The sequence below is a fragment of the Pleurodeles waltl genome, chromosome 10 (genome assembly GCF_031143425.1).
Source record: "Pleurodeles waltl isolate 20211129_DDA chromosome 10, aPleWal1.hap1.20221129, whole genome shotgun sequence".
NCBI classification, from domain to species: Eukaryota; Metazoa; Chordata; class Amphibia; order Caudata; family Salamandridae; genus Pleurodeles; species Pleurodeles waltl.
In genome coordinates this window covers 762,061,720-762,084,975 of record NC_090449.1, presented here as the reverse complement: position 1 = coordinate 762,084,975, position 23,256 = coordinate 762,061,720, and the positions used below count along the sequence as shown (strand labels likewise).

At 42.1% G+C, this 23,256-nt stretch overlaps 1 protein-coding gene across 3 annotated transcripts in view; it reads left to right on the top strand.

Annotated features, from left to right (window-relative positions):
- The window catches only part of PDSS1 (decaprenyl diphosphate synthase subunit 1), a 411,626-nt gene that overhangs the window by 122,004 nt on the left and 266,366 nt on the right, over positions 1–23,256 (top strand). For 2 of the 3 annotated variants that reach the window (XM_069211354.1, XM_069211353.1), the window contains exons 4-5: positions 3,585–3,715; positions 12,782–12,923. In XM_069211354.1, the coding sequence (XP_069067455.1) occupies positions 3,585–3,715; positions 12,782–12,923 (273 nt within the window). Of the gene's footprint in view, positions 1–3,584; positions 3,716–12,765; positions 12,924–23,256 lie in introns of all 3 variants that reach the window. The other variant, XM_069211355.1, reaches the window with a different exon arrangement.

Genomic DNA, 23,256 nt, shown 5'->3' with positions numbered 1-23,256 from the left:
GCTTTGCAAAATGAAATCACTTTGCTCATTGAACAGGGCACACATCTCCCTATAAGGGATCCAGTAGACGTTCATAAAGCTTTCCTTAAACACTACACAGAAGTTTACAGTAAGCAACAGAAGGTAGATGCTGCCCGATTACGGTCTTATTTAAATAAACTTCCCATCCCTAAGCTACAAATAAGTCAAGCTTGAGCTTTGACGGCCACATTTACGTTAGAAGAAGTAGAGCTGGCCATGAAATCACTGACTAGCGGTAAAGCTCCTGGGGAAGATGGCCTACCAGCCAAATATTTTAAGAAATTTGCACCAGTAGTAAACCCTGAATTACTAAAATTATCAAATCCTATTCTAGAAGGGGGGAAATTCCTATGTCCTTTCGCACAGCTATAGTAGTAAGCTTCTTGAAGGCCAAGGATAAGGGTAAAATCAATTCTAACAGACTCATTAGCCTGTTAAATGTGGACTGCAACATTTTTGCTAAATTATTAGCCAATCTCATGATTAAGGACATGGGTTCTGTCATGCATGCTGACCAGTGTGCCTTTGTGCCAGATAAGCAGTTATTCACTAACACCAACTTCTTGATTAAAGCTTTAGACTATTTTGCACAAAACAAAATGCAAGGTCAGATAATGGTTTTAGACGCCGAAAAGCCTTTTGATTTGGTCTGCTGGGAAAGTCTTTTTATCATTCTTAGGGAATTTGGCTTTCCTTCTAGTTTTATACAGATTGTAATGTGTCTGTATAGGCGTGCAATAGCATAAATAATTGTAAATTCCACTAAGGTTGGCTCGTGTGAAGTGGGCAGGGGCAAGTGGCAGGGTTGTCCCCTGTCGCCACTACTTTTTGCTTTGTTCATTGAACTATTAGCAATAGCTATTCGAACTTATACAGAAGTGGGACACAAGTGGGATGGCGACTATTAAACTCTATGCGGATGAAATTTGCTTTGTTCCTAAAACCCAACATAGAAACATAGAAACCCTACAAAAGGTCTTTGGGATTTTTTCAAACATATTAAGTACAACAGATTTTGCTATACAACTGTGCAGGATACATTTCCTGAGTTTCACTTGCCAATTAATGCTAATACTAAGCGCTACCTCAGAGTGTTTTCATTTTAACAATGAGGTGGGGGTATAATTTAGCCCATACACCATTAATATTTCCAAATATAGACACTGTTTTCTAAATGGACCAATTTGCCACTATTGATCTTAGGCCATGCTGCCCTGATTCGTATGTCTATTCTTCCCCTATGCAACTTTGTTTGCCATACTCCTTTTGGCCATGCAGATTAAGTTCTTTAAGGAGCTCAAGGGAATGTTTTCTGCCTTTTTATGGGCCAATAAAATTCCTATACTGTCTCTGGATTATTATATCGCCTTATGAGGGAAGGGGGCCTTGGACTCCATGACTTAAGGGGATACTATTTTGCGAATTTTGCACATATTACATTCAGCTTCCATAACTCCCCAAATGTAGATTTAAGTGACAATTTTCTTTCTTGATTTAATTTTTCAAGAATACCATATTCTTGATTTCATCAGGCTCATGAAAACCCCTAAGAAAGTGAGATATATAAGACTTTGCAGTGGCTTTTAAAGCATAAGACTCAATTATTAAAGCAATACCATATGCTCGTCATTATTGGTGTTACCCAACTGGCAGATATACATAATGGGGATTGACCCCCTTCTTGAGAAAAAAATGATTTCCAAATGGGAAAGCAATGGCTTCCGCACAGTGATGGTCTTTATTCAAGGTGAATCCTAGATCGTTTGGAGTGAAGTTGAGATCGTTTGGAGTGAAGTTGAGGTTAATATTAGGCACTTTAAAGCTGTGTTAGAATGGTCTGTTAGAATAGTTGTACGCAAATTGGATATTTTTCCAAAGAAATGGTCCCAAAAACGGTAGTGACTAGATTAGCAAAAGATCTGTTGGAGTCTAGAACTTGTAGGTTTGTTAGTTGTTGGGTTGGTCTTTTTAGACAGCAAAAGGCCATTATATTATATCTAAAACCTCGGGACAGATGGCAGGCCACAGAAGGTGTCCAGCTCACAGCCGCTCAGTGGAATAAGATCAGCAAGTTTAATACCTCTTTCCTGAAGGGTGCCAATCTTGGGCACATGCAGTTCTATAATAAATGGCTTTTATATAGAACTCCAGCTTTTATGCATAAACTCTATCCTCAAATTCCTGACAAATGTTTGCACTGCTCATCAGCAGAGGCGAGTACTTGGACGCATACCATTTGGGGTTGTCTTAAAATAAGACCACTTTGGGACGAAATTGCCAGGTGTTGCACTAGTATGCTGGGAATAGAACAGCCGTTGGACACTCAAATAGCAGCACTTGAAGTCTCATCTGAAAATAAAACTAGCTCCTTACAAGCAAAACGTCTCTATATCATAGCCCTAATAGCTAGGTAGTTAATTTTGCAGAACTGGCACACAGTAGTAGTTCCATCACTTCAACAATGGCGGTCTAAGCTAGGCAAAATTAAGGAGCGTGAGTGGAAATATGCTTTAAGATTGGATCCTATAATAAAAATATATGAAGCTTTGGGAGTGTTATGTGGTATCTTAATTTTACGGAGACAGATTGTTTTTATCATAGATGATATTATATGCAAAATTCTGATTTATGAAGCTTTAATGAGTAATGACTAAGATGTTTTATGAATTTCATGTTCTAATGATACATTTTTCGGAAACCCTCAATAAAAGTATATATAAAAAAAGACTATCAGGCAGAGCATGGCTAGCAGTGCGCTGGGCCTGCAGAGTGAAACTATCGAAGCCTTGCAAACAGCGTTCACGGCTGGTACTGGGCAGTGCTAGCAAAGCACTAGTCTGCTTTAAGGCTGTCAGCGTACATGACCAGCAGAAAATGAAAAGGGACCGTGGAGGGCGGATAGTAAACAAGGCTAGCAAAAAAGAAAAACCTTTCAGGCCTGGCAGCACGCATCTCCAATCAGGGACCATCCACTCTGCAATCCAATTTCGAATCTGGGAATACTTGCTGTGGAAATGCAGCTGTAGAGAAAGTGCAAGCGAGCGTGAAAATGCAGACAAACAAGAAAAGAACCAAGGGGAGCTGGGGATTAAATGGGTAAAAGGAAAAATAACCTCAATAATGGGGGACTACAGAAAATAGTTTGTCAATGCACATTTGGAAAAAATGCAGGACTACAAATGTAGAGGTTGATAGTTAAAGCAAATGCAATGACTAGTAATAGCAGAAAACCCTTAACTTGGAGTGTAGTTATACCAGATGAATATATTTAACGAGCCAATGCCCAGCCCACAGTTGTCTAGTTACCACTTATCTTTACTAGTTTATTTACTTCCTCTTTGGTCATATGTTTTGCTTTACCTGTAGTCCATATTAGTATTTTGGCAATCCAAATATTAATTTTTGATTGTTTTCATTATAAGAATTGAAACACAATTAATAATTTCACCTAAAATAACACTTTGAGTGAAATTGGTTAAATTATGAAAGTAAAATTATCAAATCATAAATAGTATCATATCCAGCATTACCACAGACTTACATTTTTCCCTTTTTGGTTTCAGGAATTGTTGGTTTCAACAACAGAACTGAGAGAAATGTGTGAATATTATTTTGATGGACGAGGAAAAGCTCTTCGTCCAGTAGTTGTGGTTCTAATGGCTCGTGCTTGCAATGCTCACTACAATAATAGCCGGTAAGTTCCTGATTCACCTGCATCTGCCATAGACTGATCTAATCTCCTTGCTACATTTTTGCCAATTACGCCTGAAAGGAACCTATGTGAAAATAAAGAATGCTAAAATTAAGTATGACATGTAATGGCCACTAAATAAACTAAACACAAATGTCTTTATTAATATTGAATGTTTATAATTGCAAATAAAACAAGCATTTGCAATGCAATGGGTATTGCGTTTGCTCGAGTTAAAGCTATTAGCATTGTGAACTCATAACTGGACTTTTCTTGCCAAATAAACTGAAAATGAAAAGTAAAACAGTTTCACATAAGCGAGCCAAAGGCCGTCATGAGCACAAAAGAAACAGAATATCGCTTGCAGTGAAACGTATCTGCAAAAGTGCAATTATCAATATAACCGGCAAAAGTACAAATATCCATGTAACAGGGTCGATGTCATGCAAAGCGCTCGACTACTGCCCAGTGAGATCGCGCCGCCTATGAAATGAAGAGAAAAAATAGTCCAGAAACCATACAGAAAACATGGAGCCTCGTAAGTTTTCAGTATTTGGCCGGTGCACTCGAGGCAGGCTAAACACCAGAAAAGGCATGACGTATGCATGCCTTTCACTAAGTAAATCAAGCACATTTTGAAAGGCAAGCCCACAAACCAACCAAACTGATGGCCTTGACATGGGTGTGGTTAAAAGCCCACAGAGCGATTACACCATGGACGGACCGCTTTACACTGAACCCTAAAAATGACCTCAGGAAGGCTCTTTTTATTTATTTTTTTGCCACATTTCTTTTTCAAGGGGAAGCCAGCTAACTCCCATACACTTTTTAGGTCTTGCTAGAGACGGTGGATATCGCTTGCAAAACATTTGGTGTACTTACAGATGGTTTACAGCCCACCCATTGCTTACCATTAGTTGGCTTCATCATCCCTGTGATTTCCTTGCTTCTCTTTGGTTGGTTGGCGCGTACAAACTTCACTTCCTGTGTGTGTTGTCCCTCTCTTGGAGCATGGCCTACGTACTGCTTCCTTGCCCAGTGTCCTTCCACTGCTCACACATTCGGAGTTACTTTTTTCTTCTAGTTGCAGCACTTCAAAATAGTGCATATGGTTGCAGGTCATCTCCCCACCCCAGTGTTGTGGCTTACTTACCCCGCCCCAGCTTGTTGTTGCTTGCTTGCCTTGTCCCACCTGCCCCCGCATTGTTGCTTGCCCAGTTCCACCCACCCCCTGTGTTGTTGCTTAAGTGCCACGTCCCACTCGTGAGCCCCTGCTTTGTTGCTTGCTTGCCTCTTACCACCTGCTTCTGTCCCACGTTCAAGAGGACTTATCTGTTTGAAGAAAAGGCAGATTCTGCTCTTGAGCAATTAAAGGAAGGCAAAGCACAGCATGCCCTTTGGGTTTATCTGCTCGATTTTGATAACCGCATCATCCCTACTGTTACTTTTGTGGCTTCATCAGAGGTACCTAATTCCTTCAGCCAGTCCAACCCCAGCATAGCACCCCGCTGTGGTCATAGTGTCCACCTCCCATGCAGTTAGTCAACGAACCGCCCAGTCCACGGAAACACCCCCTCCCCCATGCTGTTCCACTGGCCAAGCCTCTTTAGTGCTGCCTTACCCTGTAGAAGGCAAGATTTGGTGATTCTTGCCGGGTTGACAAGCCATGACATCGAATAAGTGGGTCCTGCAAATTGTGGGAAGCACTACACCCTGCCTTTCTCTTCTGCTTTGCTGCACCTTCCACCGTCCTCCCAGTGTCTGTCGGAGGACCGTCTTTCTGTTTTGCGGCAGGAAGTGCAAGCCCTTTTGGCCAAGGGGCTGTCAAAAGGTGGTTGTTCTTCCTGCTACTTTCTGGTATTAAAGAAAGAAGGAGACGGTCATTCGATAATTGTTTTTTTTGTTGTTTTTTTTAATAGTCCTGCTCGCTCTCAACGCCTTCCTCCAGAAGGGGAAATTCAAACAGCTCACACTGGCCCAGGATTAGTCAGCCCTTGAACCTGGAGACTGAATGGTGGTTTTGGTCGTGCAGGACGACTATTTCCATATATCTGTCTTGCAGGCCCATCGACGCAACCTGCAGTAAGTGGCAAGGCAGGAGCATTTTCATTTTGCTGTGCTTCCTTTTGGTCTCACCAGTGCCCCTTGGGTGTTCACTAAAGTGATGCTGGCCGTATCTGTGCCTTTTCAGAGGTCAGGGGTGCCAGTCTTCCTTTACCTTGATGGTTTTCAGTTGGAGACTGGGTCGCCCTGGGCAGTCGTCAACCATTTCCAGACTACAGTGAACCCCCCTGTCATCCTTGGGTTTCACTGTCAATTCACTAAAGTCAGTCAATCAATCAGTGTTTATAAAGCACAGCTACTCACCAGTTAGGGTCTCAAGGTGCTGGAAGAGGGTGGGGGGGGAGTGTATTGTGTACCAGAGGTGGATTTAGAAGAGCCATGTCTTCAGTTCCTTCATGAAGCTGGGGAGTGAGGGGGTTTGTCTGATATGGATGGGGCAGGGTGTTTCAGGCGGTGGCTGCGAGGTAGGAGGAGCGTCCTCCTGTCCTGGTCCTGTTAAAGTCATACCGGATGTAATTCTCAGATTCGCCCCTTCATCTGAGCTATTCTTGACACAGTTCATTTGTGTTCCTTTCCTCTGCAAAAGAGAGTCAAGGATGTTCAGGGTATGAACCCGATCTTTCAGCCGCTGTCCTGGGTTTCTGAGGATGGTGGGGATGATGGCCTCTTGCGTCCTGCTGGTCTAGCACATTGTGTGGTATATGTGGCTCTGCAGTGGGCTCTGAAGATTTAGTGGGTCCAACATCTTAGGAACCTCTCAGACAACTGTCAAATTTTAGAGGAAACCGCAAATGATCTCCAGTGTTTTTTTACTGGACCTTGACTGGATCAGCAGCAGAACCCTCTTCTTTCTTCACCCAGAGCTGAGAGTGGTGACTGCATTGCTTCTGGGTTGTGGTGGCCACCTAGGAGTGCTTGGAGACTAGAGGTCTCTGGTCTCCGGCCGAGTCCTGTCTCTAGCCACCCTCTCGAGCTGGAGGGCATCCGCATGGCATTTAAAGCTCACAGTCAACACCACTGCCATGTGGAACTGCAACATGCAGTGTGGGGTGTGGGTCATAGGTCCTGTGAGAGGAGGCCCTGCACCTCTGAGTGGCTAGACCATCAAGGAATTTTCCTGGTGATGAACCACATGGCTGGATTGTTGAATGCCAGAGCAGATAAGCTCAGGAGGGTGCCTAGCGGATCACACATGGCAGTTACACCAAGAGGTGGCGGAAGGACTCTTCCACAGAGAAACTTTGCTCTGTCTGTTCACCACCGCCGGGAACACGCAATGTCAGCACGTATGTGTGTTGGAGTTTCCAAGGTGTCTCACACTCGTAGATGCGTTCTGGCTCAAGCGGAACTTGGGACTTCTGTATGCCTTTCCCACATTACCACTCCTGCACCCAAGTTCTTAAGAAGATGAGGACTGCCCTGGCACAGGTCATCCTAGTGGCCCTGGATTAGGCACCAAATGTTTGGAGAGTTTGAACTCCTGGTTATGAGCAGCTGATGTCTGATCAGGCTGCCCTTCCAGGAGGTTCCACTGAAGAAGCAGCAGAGTCAGACCTTCACAATCTCCACATTCACACTTGGAGATTGAGAGGCGACAGCTGCACACTTTCAATTTTCTTCGAGAGGTTTTGAATGTTATCTTTTTAGTCAAAAATCCCTTGTCAGCTGTATACGCCTGTTTTCAAATGTATGTCTTGTTGCGGTAATGAGCAGATAGATTGCTTTAAGGCAAAGCTCTCTGACGTCTTTTTGTTTTTGTCCTAGTCCGGCAAGACTTTGCTCTGGACACAGTTAAAGAGTACAGTTCGCTTTTTCGCCGTGGTTGAGGTTGCCAGATCAGCCCTCTTTGTTAAAGTCTTCAGTTAATATGCACTTTTTGAAAGGTTTAGAACATCTTTTTCCTTTCTCTCCATTTGTCATGCCACAGTGGGGCCTCAACTTGGGTCTCACATTTCTGATGTGCACTTTTGAGCTATTTCACAGTTGTTCTTTACAGCTTCTCACCTTCAAGACGCTGTTACTCATCACCATAAGATTGGATCGCTATGCGAGTGAATTTCAAACTCTGTGTCTACCATACACCACCACTTTTGCTGCAAGCTGGTATTGCAGACACAGGCATGCTTATTGCCTAAAGTTGTGATGCTTTTACACGTCAGTCAAAACATCACCTTGCCGGTGTTCTATACGCCCCCTCACCCCTCTAAGGAACAGGAGACAATCCATCTCTTTGGCCCCAAAGAAGTGCTGAGCTTTTACATAGATCTTACCAAACAACTCCAGGTGGACTATTAATGCTTTGTGGGGTTCTCTGGAGCAAAGAAAGGCAGGGCTGGGCAGAAGAGAAACATCTTCCTCTGGATTGTGCTTTGCATTAAGATATGCTACACTAAAAAGCAGCCTCCAGAAAGACTGTGTGCTAATTCTACTAGTTCCAGAGCTGCTGCCATTGTTAGCACCCGGAGTCCCTGTCCTAGACATTGCCAAGCAGCTATGTGGGTGCCCCTCATACGTTTAGGAAGCAATTTTGTCTGGATAGTCAGGTTCACCGAGAAGGGCATTTACCCCACTCTGTCCTTTAGGACTCTCCGATTTGAGTCTGTCCACAGTCCCACCTCCAAATAGGTACTGCTTTGGCATCTGTTTAAAAGGTGAAGAAGCTGCCTCTAGAAGCCTGTCAGAAGACCAAGGGCCTCATTATGACATTGGCGGCAAATGTCGCCCACCGCCACGGCGATGGCCTGCCAACATACCGTCACCGTGGCTACCGACCGTCCATGCCATTATGACCGTAGACAGAATTCTGCCAGAATGCTGGCGGAATTCCATCAACTGTCATGGTGGCAGTAAGGTGGCGCTGCCAGCAGCAGCGCCACGCCAGCAAAACACCGCCTACCATATCATGTTCCATGATACGGCCTGGCAGTGTTTTGCTGGCGGGCGCCACATCCCGTCTCCTGCCTGAGGACCCCCTGCATGCAGGTAAGTCGGGTTCTCCGACAGGAGAGGGGCGTGTTGTGTGCGGGGGTAAGTGTGTGTGAATGCGTGCATGAGTGGGTGTGTGTGTACATGCATGTTGTCGTGAGATTGCGTGTGTGCCTGGATGTATGTTTGTGAGTGTGTATGAATGTGTGAATGCGTGGGTGAATGTGTGTATGGGTGTGTATGTGTGTGCGTGTATGTGTGTAAATGTGCGGGGGGTCGGGAGAGGGAGGGGGCGGGTAGGGGAGGACTCTGGGGGGAGGGGGAGGTAGACCCCTATCCATGCCAGGGAAGGAATTCCCTGGCACTGATGGTGCCTACCGCCATGGTTTCATTAGAGGTACTGAAACCATGGTGGTGGGCGGGGTCATAATGTCATGGGTGGCCTAGTGATGGCCGCCGGGCTGGAGGCAGTAGGCTCCAGCCTGGCGTTTGTTACCGCCGTAGCGCTCGGTGTGGTCCATTGGCGATTTGGCTTTGGCCAAACCACCAATGTCATAATAGTGGAGGTAGGTACCGCCAGCCTGTTGGCAGTATTACCTCCACTATTCCACCGACCGCTGGGGTCGTAATGACCCCCTAAGTTACTTACCTTCGGTAATGCTTTTATTTTCCTCACCGACCCTCCCTGTTCTGTGATTGACTCTGTCCATTAAATAAGATCCCAAATCTAGGAATCTGCACACTGGCTACACCAATTTGCTTTTGGGCCTCTGCATCTTGGGGCCATGGACAGCCTTGAAAGCAATGGACATCAGCAAGCAGGAGTGGCACCTATATAGACTTCATACAACATTTCTGTTATATAATGAGTGACTGCTTAGCCACACAGTGCCATCTTCGGACACACAGGTACTGCTGAGAAGCTTCCAGAACCTGTCTGACACCTGGGAAATTTTCAAAAGGTGAGAAATCTGCAGCTAAATTGAATCTCTACCAGAAAACATGTTACTGAAGGTAAGTTACTTGATTTTTGCAGTTATAACAGTATGTATAAAAACTCTCTGACCCAATGGCCACAAAAATGGAGAAGAAGGAGGAAGCTGAGAGAGAACTGAGACAAAATAAATCCAAGGGCGTACAAATAGAACAATACCTACAGATGAGCTCCCCAAAGAAGCACCCAGCAGGCCCTGCTACCCCCATATTCAGAGATTCTAGTACCAACACGTGAGAAAAGGGCGCTGCATCCAGGGCCAGTGGCATACTTCCAGGAGATGCTTTTGTAGAACTACACTTTTTTGAAAATTAAATTAATGCTTTCCATCTTGTTGCATTGTGAGATTAACCTGCAACCCTACAGAGGCAACAAGGTGCCTAGCCGCCATGCCTCCCTTCATAAAAAGTGTCCAGATAAAACCGCTACGTTTCCCTGCATGAAAAGTGTCAGGATAATAGTCTGTTAAAAAAAACAACAACAAGCATCTCCTGCGAGGGATCATTCTTTTTTTACAGATCCCTTCACTTAGGATCCTCCTTCACCAATCTGCAGAGACAAAGGTTGTAGCGCTGTCCCACCAGCTGCATTGTTTGCTGAGTTGCCTCCTCGATGCTTCGGAGGGAGACAGTAGGCTTGCTTCACTGTATGCTGTGTTGACTCCACCTGTGGCTGTAAAATGTCCTTCAGCTATTTCTCCATTCCATCCAATAGTGAGTATACAGCTAGAAGCGAAAGCACACCACCACCTGAAGAATCGCCCCTTTCTGAAGGTTTTCTAGAAGCTCCAGGTGAGGTGTCCTACTTTACAAATACAGTCCACTATACTGGTCTTAACATTTGCCAAATCTGTGGCGATAGTGACAATCTCTAACAAACAAGACTAATTCAGCTATCCTGCTTGCTTTTTCCACCAAACTTTTCACTCTTCTCTGAGAGTCCACCGGGCAAATGCTGGACTGACTCAACCACTGCCCCAATCTGTGTTCCATTCCAGATCTGTATGGAGCTCATCAGTTGATTTCAATAAGGTACTTTCACTCCAGTTTCTCAGAGAAGACAACCGTGGCTGTTTCCCTATGGTGACTCCTGTTTGCAGCATTCTGAGGAGCAAAGAATTCTCACCTTCTCATATCTCATGTTGCTTTGCTCGCTCTATGGTTTTGGATTGTAATATGTTGCCCCCAAACTCTCAGAACTTCAGCAGGTGTTCATTGGTTCCCTATCAGCTATCAGGGTCGCCGTAATCGGGGCAAATCCACCAGGCTCATGCAGACATAAGCTGTATTTTGGATGTTTGTTTTAAGAAGGTACTCCCTCTGATCCATCAGGCACCAAATATCTTTCTTGACTTCTTCCGCCAGCTGCTTGCCTCGGTGAGAGACTGTAAATATCTGCTGCTGCCCTGGTTAGGCTTCGGCATACTGGTAGATTATTCCTCTTCTCTGGTTTCTCTAACTTCAAAAATGTTCTGGTAGTTTACCCATGCCCAAGTTACTGAAAAGGGGGACCATGCAGCATTACTACAACTGCATCAGAGATCTGCACCCATTCCACAATGCTCGAACTAGAGTTGTGGCTCCCATCAGAACACCGTCCCTTCACCTGCTCCAGAGATTACTGTCTCGTCTCTGGGCAGCACCGTAGGTAGGCAACAGGGGAATTAGGGCAACACTCTAAGGCTTTGTAGTTATTTTGGGCTTCGAACAACCACAACCTTGGCATGAATTAATTTTTTGGAAGAGTCACTGGATAGTCTCACCATAGGATATTAGTCAAAACGTCCTCTGCCTTTATGCTATTATTAGGCTGTCACCAACACCATTCGCCTTATGGCCTAGGATCAAAGGCCAGCGGGCACCATAACTTGGGTGAGATATACTTTGAACGTATACATTTTTCACCACAGCAAGGCTGTCAGATCTTTTTTTAAAGATGGGGCACCTCCAGTGAACTTTTGGTTATTGTGGTGCCTTCCCACGACCAACATGGGGCAGACAGAAGTAGAATGAAACAGATTAGGGTGACATAGCTGTTCCAAGCAACCCAGGATACCTCGGCTCCAGCATGCATCACAAGCCACTTGTTGAAGTTGATAAAGAGCCTAGTGGTATAGTTCTGCAGGGAATAGATTAACAAAAGAAAAATACAGCTTAAAGCAGGTAGTCTTCATAGAGTTAAATTTGGAAAATTCAACTTCAAAAGTTGTCTTACGTTTAAGGCAATACATTTGAGGATGATTGACCTGCAACTCTGAAGTTCAAGTTTACTGAAAAGGAAAAAAAGAACTACAGTCTTTAAGGAAACCTGCGTCACCTATAATCTTTTTACAACGTGCTGGATGTTATCACAAAAGTGTTTTGCTTTTTTGAGAATCCCAAACAAAAGAAAACATTTAAAAGAATAAAATACAATATTTTCTTGGTGGTGAATCCCCTTGCTTCCACAGTATTCTGCACTTTGATACATGATTTTCATGCCAGGACTCTTAACAGTGAAGGCCAGGCGCCATCAGGACTTCAGCAGAGCATGATTGAATTGCCTTCTGAAATGAAACTGTGAAATATTTTTTTATCAATTGTAATTGTATAGAAAATGTTATTCATTTCTGCACTACAATTTAGTAACTGCTGCGTTTCAGTTTCCTAGTTATTCAGTTTCTAACTTATTAGTATCATTAAAAAAAAATTGACTTTCTTATCGCATGATTATTATTTTTTGCCACATGTGAAAGCATAGGTAGGTAGGAAGGTATATTCCCAAATGGCCTATTTGTTGATAAGCTGAATCCACTGATGTTAGAACTGGAGTTCTAAACTAATATTCCTGAAATAAATCTACGCAGTGTATACAAAATGTGGGCTGTTTGCATATTTTGGATTATATGGTAAATGCTGTATTGCCTGTGCCTTTTGAGGATCATCTTTGAGCACCACTTAGTGGCTGAGCTAATAGGTTTGTTCTGTCGATTAAATTGTTTTAATTTGATATTGACATTGTCAAGTGTCAACCTGGTTAATGCGTTGCATGCACTTTATGGATTTTGGAGTAACATTAATCCACACTATAGGTGTCTCTCACTCCAGGGAGGTACTTGCAAGCCAGCGCTCCATTGCTCTGATTATAGAGATGATCCACACTGCAAGCCTAGTCCATGATGATGTGATTGATAGCTCTGATTCCAGAAGAGGAAAGAACACAGTCAATCATTTGTGGGGTGAACGAAAGGTAAGCTCTCGGTGTCTGCAGTGTGATAATATGATGTTTCAATACAAATCCAACAGTTGAGACATCTGCAAGTGTTCTACACTATGTGAATAAATCACATTCACACCTTCTTTATTTAAACGTTTCTTTTGAGCTTGCATTGAAAATGAGTGAGTCAAATGTAAAAAAAATAAAAAAAAAAAAAAGACAACAGAGAAGAAATGTCATCTGACAGTAGCTTGTTCTGATTACAAAAAAGTAGTTGAAATTATTTTCAGTGCAATTAGTAGTGTGCAGAAATTGTACCTTTGGTCTTTACCGATTTTGTGAAGTATTAAAAAAAAAAAAAGAAAAAAGGAAAGCAAATGGGTGTGAACCCTCCAACCAAAAAAATGGTTTGCTTTAAATCTCACTTCAAAGCAATGTTTTTTGAAGGTGTCATCGTCACAACTTTACAAAATTGGTCACCTTCACAAAACCTTACTGTTGGTTTTCACACTCTTAATTGCAATCTTGCAAAAGGCTTTCGTGTCTAAAACGTAACATTATGTTATTCTTTTTCATGAAAAATTAGGATGTTCTGTGGATATGGAGATGTTCTGTGGAGATTACTATAAGCAGTACCTAATAGTATTGGTTATCACAAATAATTTACATATGTCTATTCAGATTATGGAAGCAAATGAATTGACTTTTAACATAGCATCATAAACCATGCAGTAGCAGTTGAATCACAGGTTAAAAAATAAAAATAAAAACAACCAAATTCCACAGACAATGAAAATCACAGTTAGTTTATTTTCTCATAACTGAATTCTAATATAAAGAGGAAGACTTACTAATCTCAAGGTTGAAACTTAAGGCCAAATGGAATCAAAGCACTTAAAACCAACTAAGGAATAGGCAAATTTTATCATCTATTATATTCTTTGCTTGTATGTTTATTTTTTCCAAAAGAATGAAGGATGAGTAACAGGAAATGGTAAAACATTTTCCGAACTCAGCCCTTAGAACTTTGACTTCACCAGGGAAAGACTGTGGTATACAAATCAGATTATTTTTTGTGATTACTTTGAACTAGTACATTGGGAGAGGGATTGATGTGGTCTGTTGAAATGTCAATTAAGTATTTGATATTCTTCCACCAGGAAGTAATTTACCTTGAGAAGCCATCATGGTGAAATACTGGCAACAAAGAATCTACATTAATAGAGGTCGCCTGCAGCAGGAGTTAGAAGGCATAAATGGCGGGCATAACATTACATGATTACACCTAGAGTCGCCCCTCTTTGCTTTAATATTCAGTCAGAAGGTCCATGTTCTGCTACAAGTGAAATATCCCACTGGCAATAAATTAATTTAAGAAATTAGATATGATGAGTGTGCCTTTCGATAAATACCATGTGGATCATTGCAAGCATGAGGGTAACTGCTGTGTTTCTTACATCTTTGCACTGTCATAGTACATTGTATAGGAGTCTGATTATTCTGCAAGCCACTGTAGCCTAAATAATCGATTGAACAGTGGGAATAATGGCCACCTTTATCCTCATGCAAATGTAGAGCTTGGCTGCATACCCAGCTTAATCTGTAGAAGTGCCAAAGGAGGGAGCCGTTCTGCTTTCTTAGACTAACATGCCTTCAACTGGTGGCACATCAGGACTGTTTTGGCAATCATATCACGCCTCGCTGCTTTATTTCTAGAATTAGGTGGTTCTACAAAGGACATGCAGATTGGTGACATTAACGCATCATAGTTAACAGATGCCTTATCGGCTGCATTCACTTCCTTCTTTAATTGCGTAATCATCCCCACCTGTACAACTGACTACCAAGCCCTCAAAATACACGCATCAACCATTTACGGTTTTACACACTGACTCAAGCATGCAGAGATCATTTTAGAACCATACGTACATCCTTCCGCCTCAGTCAGAAAAAGCTTTTCTTATGAGCAGTAATTGAATTCCTGTGTCTGTTTAAGCTGGTCCTTTTCCAAAACTCTTTGTACTTTATATCTGGAGTGCCTTATTTAGAGTTCATGAAGACTGGATTACTGCAATATTTCCTGGTAACTACAATGGCTTGATATAATTACAACTACAAAAAAGTAGTTGAAATTATTTTCAGTATAATTAGCTGTGTGCAGAAATTGTAAGTGTGGTCTTTACCAATTTTGTGAAGTATACAAAAAAGAAAATAGGTTTGAACCCACTAACCAAAAACAATATGTTGCTTCAATCAGTGTTTTGTGAAGGTGGTAATTATCACAACTTTACAAAATTGGACAGGCAAAGGTAGGTGAAAGGCTTCCATTTAGATTTAGTTCTTGTAAATTTATCTTATTTATCTTTATGATTTTTCTCAATATTTGGGATGCATGTAAGCCTCTTGGACTGACAATGGACACCCATGCTGCAGAAGATTCAAACCAGGAATATCACCTATTGATCAACCAGAGATGTTCAAAGAGAGACTTTCAAGATATTCATATCTGAAAATGTTTCATACAGTATATCTAACTGCAAATTGTTGAAAATTAGGCACGGATCTATCAGACCTTGGGCTTAATCACAAACAAGGGCACCAATATTTTCATTAGAAAGAGCTCTCCGTTAGCTTGGGCTGAACATATTTTGGTCAATTTTACAAATTGCAATCCCTTATTTTCTCAAAATAACGATGTCCACATAGACAAGGTGCCAACAAACCTGATGAACATGACTATTTCCAGTTCAATATTGAGTACGGTTGACCAAATGCATAGTCCTTAGAACAGTATTCACATCTGTTTAATAAAGTGTAAAGTGCAGTAATGCAGAAAAAGACCACCGCTTTTCACCGTAGCCTTCTACTGAGTCATAAAGTTTATGAAGTGCAGAGTGTACATTTAAAGGGGCCAAGCCCTTTAAACCACCACCACGTTTTTTGAGGTTGTTTTTTAAACAGAAAAAGGTTTTAACAACTAGACTGCTCAACGCAGGGCCTATTTTGCCCTCCAATGTCCACCATTTCCAGTTTCCAGTTCTGTACATGTTTGAGGAAAAGGGACATTGTAGCTGTCGTATGCACTTGTGAAAATCAGTAAGCCACTCTCACTGGAGACTGTGAGAAGATTTCTGGTAAAGTACCCCTTGAATGCTCTAGTGACAAGCTAAGGGACACATTATTTGCTTAACAGTGTTACACATATATTCATGTGGTGACCTTAATGATTTTATCAGACGTGTCACGGAGGCGTAAGCCCTTGATTTCAATACACTTTTGTCTTTCAAAAATATCACGTATCTAAACATTTTTTGCCAATTTTTGGATACAAATACATCTTTAGCACACAGGTGTTTTTTCAAGTACATCGACAAGGTGCTACTTAACGTTATCTCTCAAAAATGCAAATATTTCACTGAAGCATAGCAATAAAGTACCAATGCTTTACTGCAGATACAGTTGTAAAGTCCAAAAGCATTCTAGATATCAATTCATCAAGAGCTTATCTGCAATATGTAATGCCTTAGCACAGGGTATTTAGAAGTTGCCCTCTATGGTCCTTTGTAAAGTACAGTTTCAATTCAAAGTGCCCTTGCATTTTCATTCCTTATTTTTCACTGCTTGTATCTGTGCACTCCAACCCATCAATGCTACATATCAGGCAAGAACTAAAAGTGCCAGTGCTTATTAACAATCTATTTATTAAAGAGCAAGTGCTTTCTTCATATCAGCCAATACAGGATACCGTGTCTGATTTCTTGTAAAGTGCACATTGCCCTTTCACTGCTTTCGTCATGGCACTCCAACCTCTCGTTGTTGTAAAACAAAGACATAAAGTGTGGGTGCTCGCACAAATATATTCATAAAGTTAAATCTTTTTTTTATATCCATGCCAATGCTTTTTACCAATATATTAATAAAGTGCAAATGTTTTCTTCATATCAGCCCATATGTGTTACCCTGTCTTATTTCTTCTAAAGTACACATTACCCTTCCACTGCTTTCGTCCTGGCACTACAACCTCTTGTTAGTGTAAAGCAAAGACTCACACAAATATATTCATGAAGTGCAAATGCTTTTTTCATATCCATGCCATAGTTATCTGCTGTATAATGTTAAATAACCTTGAGTGAACAATTGGGCATTTCCTTATACAATCTTCTGTGCTGTGCCATTCCTGCTTAAGTTACATGTGCATCTCTCATCTCAAGAATGTAAAATTACCTCCACACTCTCTTTTACTAAAAGATCAATGTTGCACAGACATCCTTGCCAAGAACCACGAAATGGTAAGTATGTGTCATACATTAATTCCATGCTCCAGTGTGAACATGATCCCTCTGACTTGTTACAGTCAAAGGTCAGGGACACATTCCTTACTTGATCAACCAGAAGTACCAACCTTCCACAGTATTCATCATTCAATAGTCACACGTGAGGGTTCATGGATTCATTTTATGCATTTTGTGACTGAGATGGTATAGTTAATAGTTCCACAGTAACTGGTTTGCTATATCTCAAGTTGCAGAGAGACATCATAGATGGACATCAAGCTCAACATCTGCATTTAACCCCCAGGGGTGCTTTGTCCCCATTAATATAATACATCTTGATTCAGTCCTTCTTTAGGTCAGTTTCCTATTGCCTCCTATGGGGTTCTTTATAATGGGTTGTATAACTTAGAACTTAACATCCTGCATTTTTTTCCATCATGTGCTTCCCAAATGTGCTTGGCCACTGTGTATAAGAAGTCCTTATATTTAATAGCACGCAGGTTCTGTAGGATGCACAACTTTAATTTATTAACCATGCTGCCCATGTTTCGAATGTGCATGTTGGAGTTCAGAATTGGTTCAATTGTGGCCATGTACAATTGCTCTACACCTCTGACCTTTCAAGGTATTAGATATCTCAGTCTTATAACTCCTTGTATAGCTCTTTATTAAGCGATCCCCTAACAATGGTGTTTTCCTGTGGGTGATATTCGGATGTTCAGGTAATACTTCCCTAAGGGTTTTATCCATCCTCTGAATTTTTCAGTTTTGTTTCAAAAGCTCTCTCGTTTCCTGATTCGGTGTATCATGATCCCTTATGTACATGAGACTCAGATTTAAGGTTGCGTCTAGGGGTTATCTGTTTCACACGGAGATCTTCCCTTATTCAATTTTCCTTAAAGTATCATCCAAAACCTTCTTTGGGTATCCCATGTCCTTGAATCTCATACACATTGCTATGGCCTGCTGGTCAAATTCATCTTCTTCAGAGCAATTTCTCCTTCCTTTCAAAAATTCTCCATAGGGAAAACTCCATTTTAGTGCATGTGGGTGCCCACTGTTGGCATGCAATATACTGTTGCCGCTTGTGGGTTTCCTGTGGATTTGTGTACAGATCGTGTGGTCCATGATGTACACTCCTATGTCCAACTAATTGATCTCTTGATTACTGATCTCATAAGTGAACTTCAATTCAGGGGAATTTTCATTTAATGATATTAAAAAAATCTCAAAGTCTTCCCTGACACTTTCCCATATGAGGAATAAATAGTACACACTCACAGAATTACTTGTTCCAGCTTTTTCATTTTCTATTCAGTCCCTATGATTTCTGCCTCTCACCATCCACATTTTTCTATTTAGAAAATCCATTGAATCCCTCAGATATGATGGGAGGTTTGCCACATAAGGGAAGGAAAGATGTCAGTGAATCTCAAAGTATTTTCTAAAAGAGGAACAATTGAGCTCACAATTGGTTTCCCAGAAGGGTTTTAATGTCCTTACGCACTTTTGGCAGGAAGTAAATAGTTGGTCTCTTTGGGAGTAGTTTGTTTTGAGATACCTGTATTTGTCATCATTCAACAGACCTTTTTCATGCCAATCCTTCAACTTCTGATGGTACATATGAATTTCCCAGCAGTTTCTTCTAATGTTCTTTGCTTCTCAATTGCCTGTTTGCCTTTTTAATATATTTTTCTTGGTCCTATTGTAGATCCTTTAGAGCCACCCAATCTTCCTTTGTCATATTACTCTGTGTGTTCTTTACTTTTCTTTGACATTCTTTAATACTTATTCTATTTAGACCGTCAATTGTTATTTCTTGGAACAAATCCACTTTATTCCCAGCAGAGAAATGGGGGCAGAAATTTGATTTGTTTTTGCCCTTAAGTCGCATTGTTCTATCTGTTGGGATTCCCATGTATTCACAATATTCTTTGTCCTAAATCTCATTCATTCTTTCTTGTGACTCATTTCCCTCTGCTTCTAATTCCAAGTCTGAAAGGGACCCTCAACGGACTAAATCCTTAGATGTTATCACAGACTTTTCTTGAATGTCTCATTTCTTACATGAACTTGGTGTCTGTGTAAAATTTGTATAGGTCGGTACTAGCATTTGCTAGGTCCATTCTTTCTTCAAGGCAAAATGTTGATCCCTTATTTCGTATATACATACGGCATCTTCCCAACTTGCATGAGGAGAGGTTTGTAACTAAATCAACTTTTTTTTTTTTTTTTTTTTTTTTTTAAGCCTGTTTAATAAACGAGGTGCAAAAACAGCAGTACATTTCACTTATTTAAGAAAAAGAATAAGAATTTTCCCTTCTTGTATTCATTCACACGTATTTGTTGACTTTTTACAATACGGTTACAATTTAGCCTACTGGCATGCAACTTAAAATTGTGCAACTTGTAATTACAGTCACTTTTCATTATTACATTTATATATATTGGCATCACAAATAATGAGGTTAGTGCTACCCTACGTCTATCCTTGCCCCATAGTAAATCAGTCAGTAGGGAGTGTAGTTTATGAAAGAACGAGCGTGGCAAAGGTATCAGGAGCGCGGTGAAGTAATATAAAAATCTCGGTAGGATTAGCATTTTGGCTATGGCTGTCCGGCCCATAGGGGATAGAGGGAGCGAACTCCAGAATGACAGCGAGCCACAGGTAGATCTGAGCAGTCTGTCCAGATTGTCTTCTCTTAAGTCTGCCAAGGAATGGTAAATATGAATACCTAAATACTTAAAGGTCAAGTGAGACCATGGCAATTGATATTGGGGTAGTGTCATGTGCTGCCCATTTGGTATAGGGGTGAGAGGAAAAATACTTTATTTAGTCCAGTTGATTTGCAAGCCTGAGGCGAGTGCGAAATTGTCCAGTATTAGCATTACCCTTGCTATGGAAGTAGTATGATTGCGCAGGTATATCAAGGCATCATCTGCATATAGGGATACAATGTGATATGTATTAAATTCTGGGATGCCCCAAGTGTAAGCGTAGCTACGGAGCTTAATTGCTAGTGGTTCCTTTAGCAAATAATAAGGGAGAGAGCGGGCAACCTTGCCTAGTGCCCCTGCCAATGGGGAATGCTTCGGTGATTACTTTTCCCATTTTGACTCTGGCTGTGGGTTTGGAGTACAGTGTTGTGATCCAGCTAATGAAGCTGTGTCGAAAACCGAACACACTAAAAGTGCGGAAAAGATAGTCCCAGCTAAGCGTATTGAACGCTTCTTCTATATCCAGGGATATAGCTACTGTTTCTGCCTCTGTGACGCTGTGCATTATGCAGATTAATCGCCTAATATTTAAGAAAGTATTTCTCCCTGGAATGAATCCGGATTGATCAGGTTGAATTAAGCTTGGTAGGTAAGGGAGTAGCCTGTTTGCTAGGATCTTCCCTAGAAGTTTGCAGTCAGAATTCAGAAGGGAAAGCAGCCTATAAGATTTAACGTCCAAGGGGTCACGGCCTGGTTTTGGGAGCACAACTATCAGTGCTTCGCGCATGGAGTCCGGTAGCTGCTTCCTATTGCGTGCTTCATTAAACACCTCCAAAATGGGTTGCAGGAGATGAGTGGCTTGTGAGTTGAAATATTCCACTGGCAGTCCGTCTGAACCAGGGGTTTTGCTGCGTGCCATTTGATAGAGAGCTAAGCGTAGCTCTTCCATAGTGATGGGGCAGTCTAGTATGTCTGTGTTGTCCGTAATGTGCGGGTTTTGGGGGATCAACGTCAGAAGTTCAGTCAACTGTTGTTCAGTTAGGCGGGTGGAGGGTTGGTATAAGGAGCGATAGTAAGTGTGAAAGGCCGCATTAATTTCAACCTGAGTATTAATTACAATACCTGAATGCAGTCTAATCGCACCTATGGGCGAGGATTGCGATGGCTGGCGAACCAGCCATGCTAACAATTTGCCCGATCTATCCCCCTCTGCATGTTCTTGCGCTTTAAAGTGTCTGTAATCGTGTTTGTCCAACCTAATATCAGCCTCTCTGTGACTAGCCCTGAGTAAATTCAGTGCTGCTAGTGAGGCTTCGTTTATGGAGACCTCGACCTCTACTTTATGTAGTTTGGACTCCAATTCTTGTAGCTCTTTAGTGAATGCTCTTTTAACCCCCATGGAGGCTGCTAGACAGTGGCCACATATCACAACTTTATGTGCGTCCCATTCAATAGCGCGTGATGAGGTTGTGTTCTTATTTAAGGAAAAATAGTCTGATAAACATTTGGACAGCTCTGCATGAAAGGGAGGGTCTGTAAGGGCATCTGGCTGCAGACGCCATGTTGGGATGCGAGTGTGTGTGTGGCCCCACAACAATGTAGCGTATAACGGGTATGGTCTGAAATGGTAGGAGCAAGGTACACAGATGTGTTTATTTTTTGGATTATGGCAGCTGATGCAAATAGCATGTCTATTCTGGTATGTAGTTTGTGCACTGGTGAATAATAAGAGTATTCGCGGTGTGTGGGGTGTCCAGTTCTCCAGATTTCTCTCAAACCGTTATTGGAGGCCCAGTCTGCTAGGTCAAGTGAAGCTCGTTTAGCTGGAGCAATGGCGAGTGGGGGAAATGAGCGGTCCATATGGGTTTCTAGAACACAATTAAAATCACCACCCCGTATATTATCCATCGCCGGGTCACTAAGATTACTATTATTAAGTGTCCAAAGAAATTCACGTTGATTTGCGTTGGGAGTATATAGTGCAACTAATGCTAGGGGGGGGCCATCTAGGTCACCTTCCAGAATCACGTACCGCCCATTTCGGTCACATTGTGTATGGGACATAACCAATGGGACCCCTGGAGCTATCCAGATCGCCACCCCGCGGGCAAATGTCGAGAAGGTAGTGCCATACAATTGTCCCTTCCATTTTTCACGTGAGCTTTCCAGAGAGGACTTAGCCAAATGAGTCTCTTGTAACATGTCAAAATGTATCTGGTGTCTCCTAAGGTATGCATAAATCCGTTGCCATTTTTCGTAAGGATGCCATACCTCTAGTATTCCATGTGAGTATTTTATATCGTGGGGAGTATTGCTGATTTTGGGAGGTCATGAAGTATTTGTAGGTTTATTTGAACGCAGTAAGTTTGTGGCCCTTGCCCTCTACGTGCCTATAATGTTCTCAGTGTCTTCTACGACGAGCCATTCTGTACCATTGGTATTACCTAGTATGTACTTATTAATAACACAGTTGTGACGCATATTACTATTATCGTAGACTACATTGTGTAACATGGGAGAAACCCATTTAGTGAAAATGAAAACAGTAACTATATGTAATAATAACTGTGGTTGTGGCAGGGCTGGTGGTGTTCTAGTGTTTGCCAACTTGGAGAGAGAGTCCATATGGAGCAGGGGGTGCTTCAGGCTGATGGTTCTGAGTCATTGGGATTCCCGGCCCGTGTTGCTCTTGGTGTTGGTACTTCTGCCCAGGGTCACTGGCGATTAAGATGTTGTGGCTGAGAGTAGCAATAAAACATGGGTGCATTCAGCCAGGGCCCAGACAGATATTCGAGGTGGACTGTGTCCTTAAAGGAGAGGCACAGTCCAGTGTACAGCAATATTTAGATCTTGGCTAACTAACAAATATCGTCTGCCATACGTGGTGTGAGAGTGGGACCTCGGGTGGAGTCTGCGGAATCAGAGTTTGCATCTAGTTCAGGATCTGCTTCAGTTTGGACAGACAGGGAGGTTAGGGATACATTGACAAAGCAGGATGTGGCCTGTAGTAGTAAGGAGCGCTCCGCTTGAGACTGCTTAGGTGAAGGTTTGGTGTCTTGTTTTCTGCAGGGCTTGCGCTTAGCCCTTGGGGGAAGACAATTTTTCCGTAGGGTTTCTTAGGTTTACCGGGTCAGCAAGGCCTTTAGCGTGCAGCCAGGTCCATGCATCCTCTGGAGTTGTGAAAAAAAGAGTGTGTGTGTCGTCTTGTACTCTGAGTTTGGCAGGGAACAGCAAAGCGTACCTGATGTCCTGCTCGCGTAACCGTTCTTTAACCCTGAAAAAGGAGTTGCGTTTCTTCTGTACTTCCGTGGTAAAGTCTGGGTAGGCTGTGATTTCTGCGTTCTTGAACCGTATAGGACCTGCTTTTTGGAACA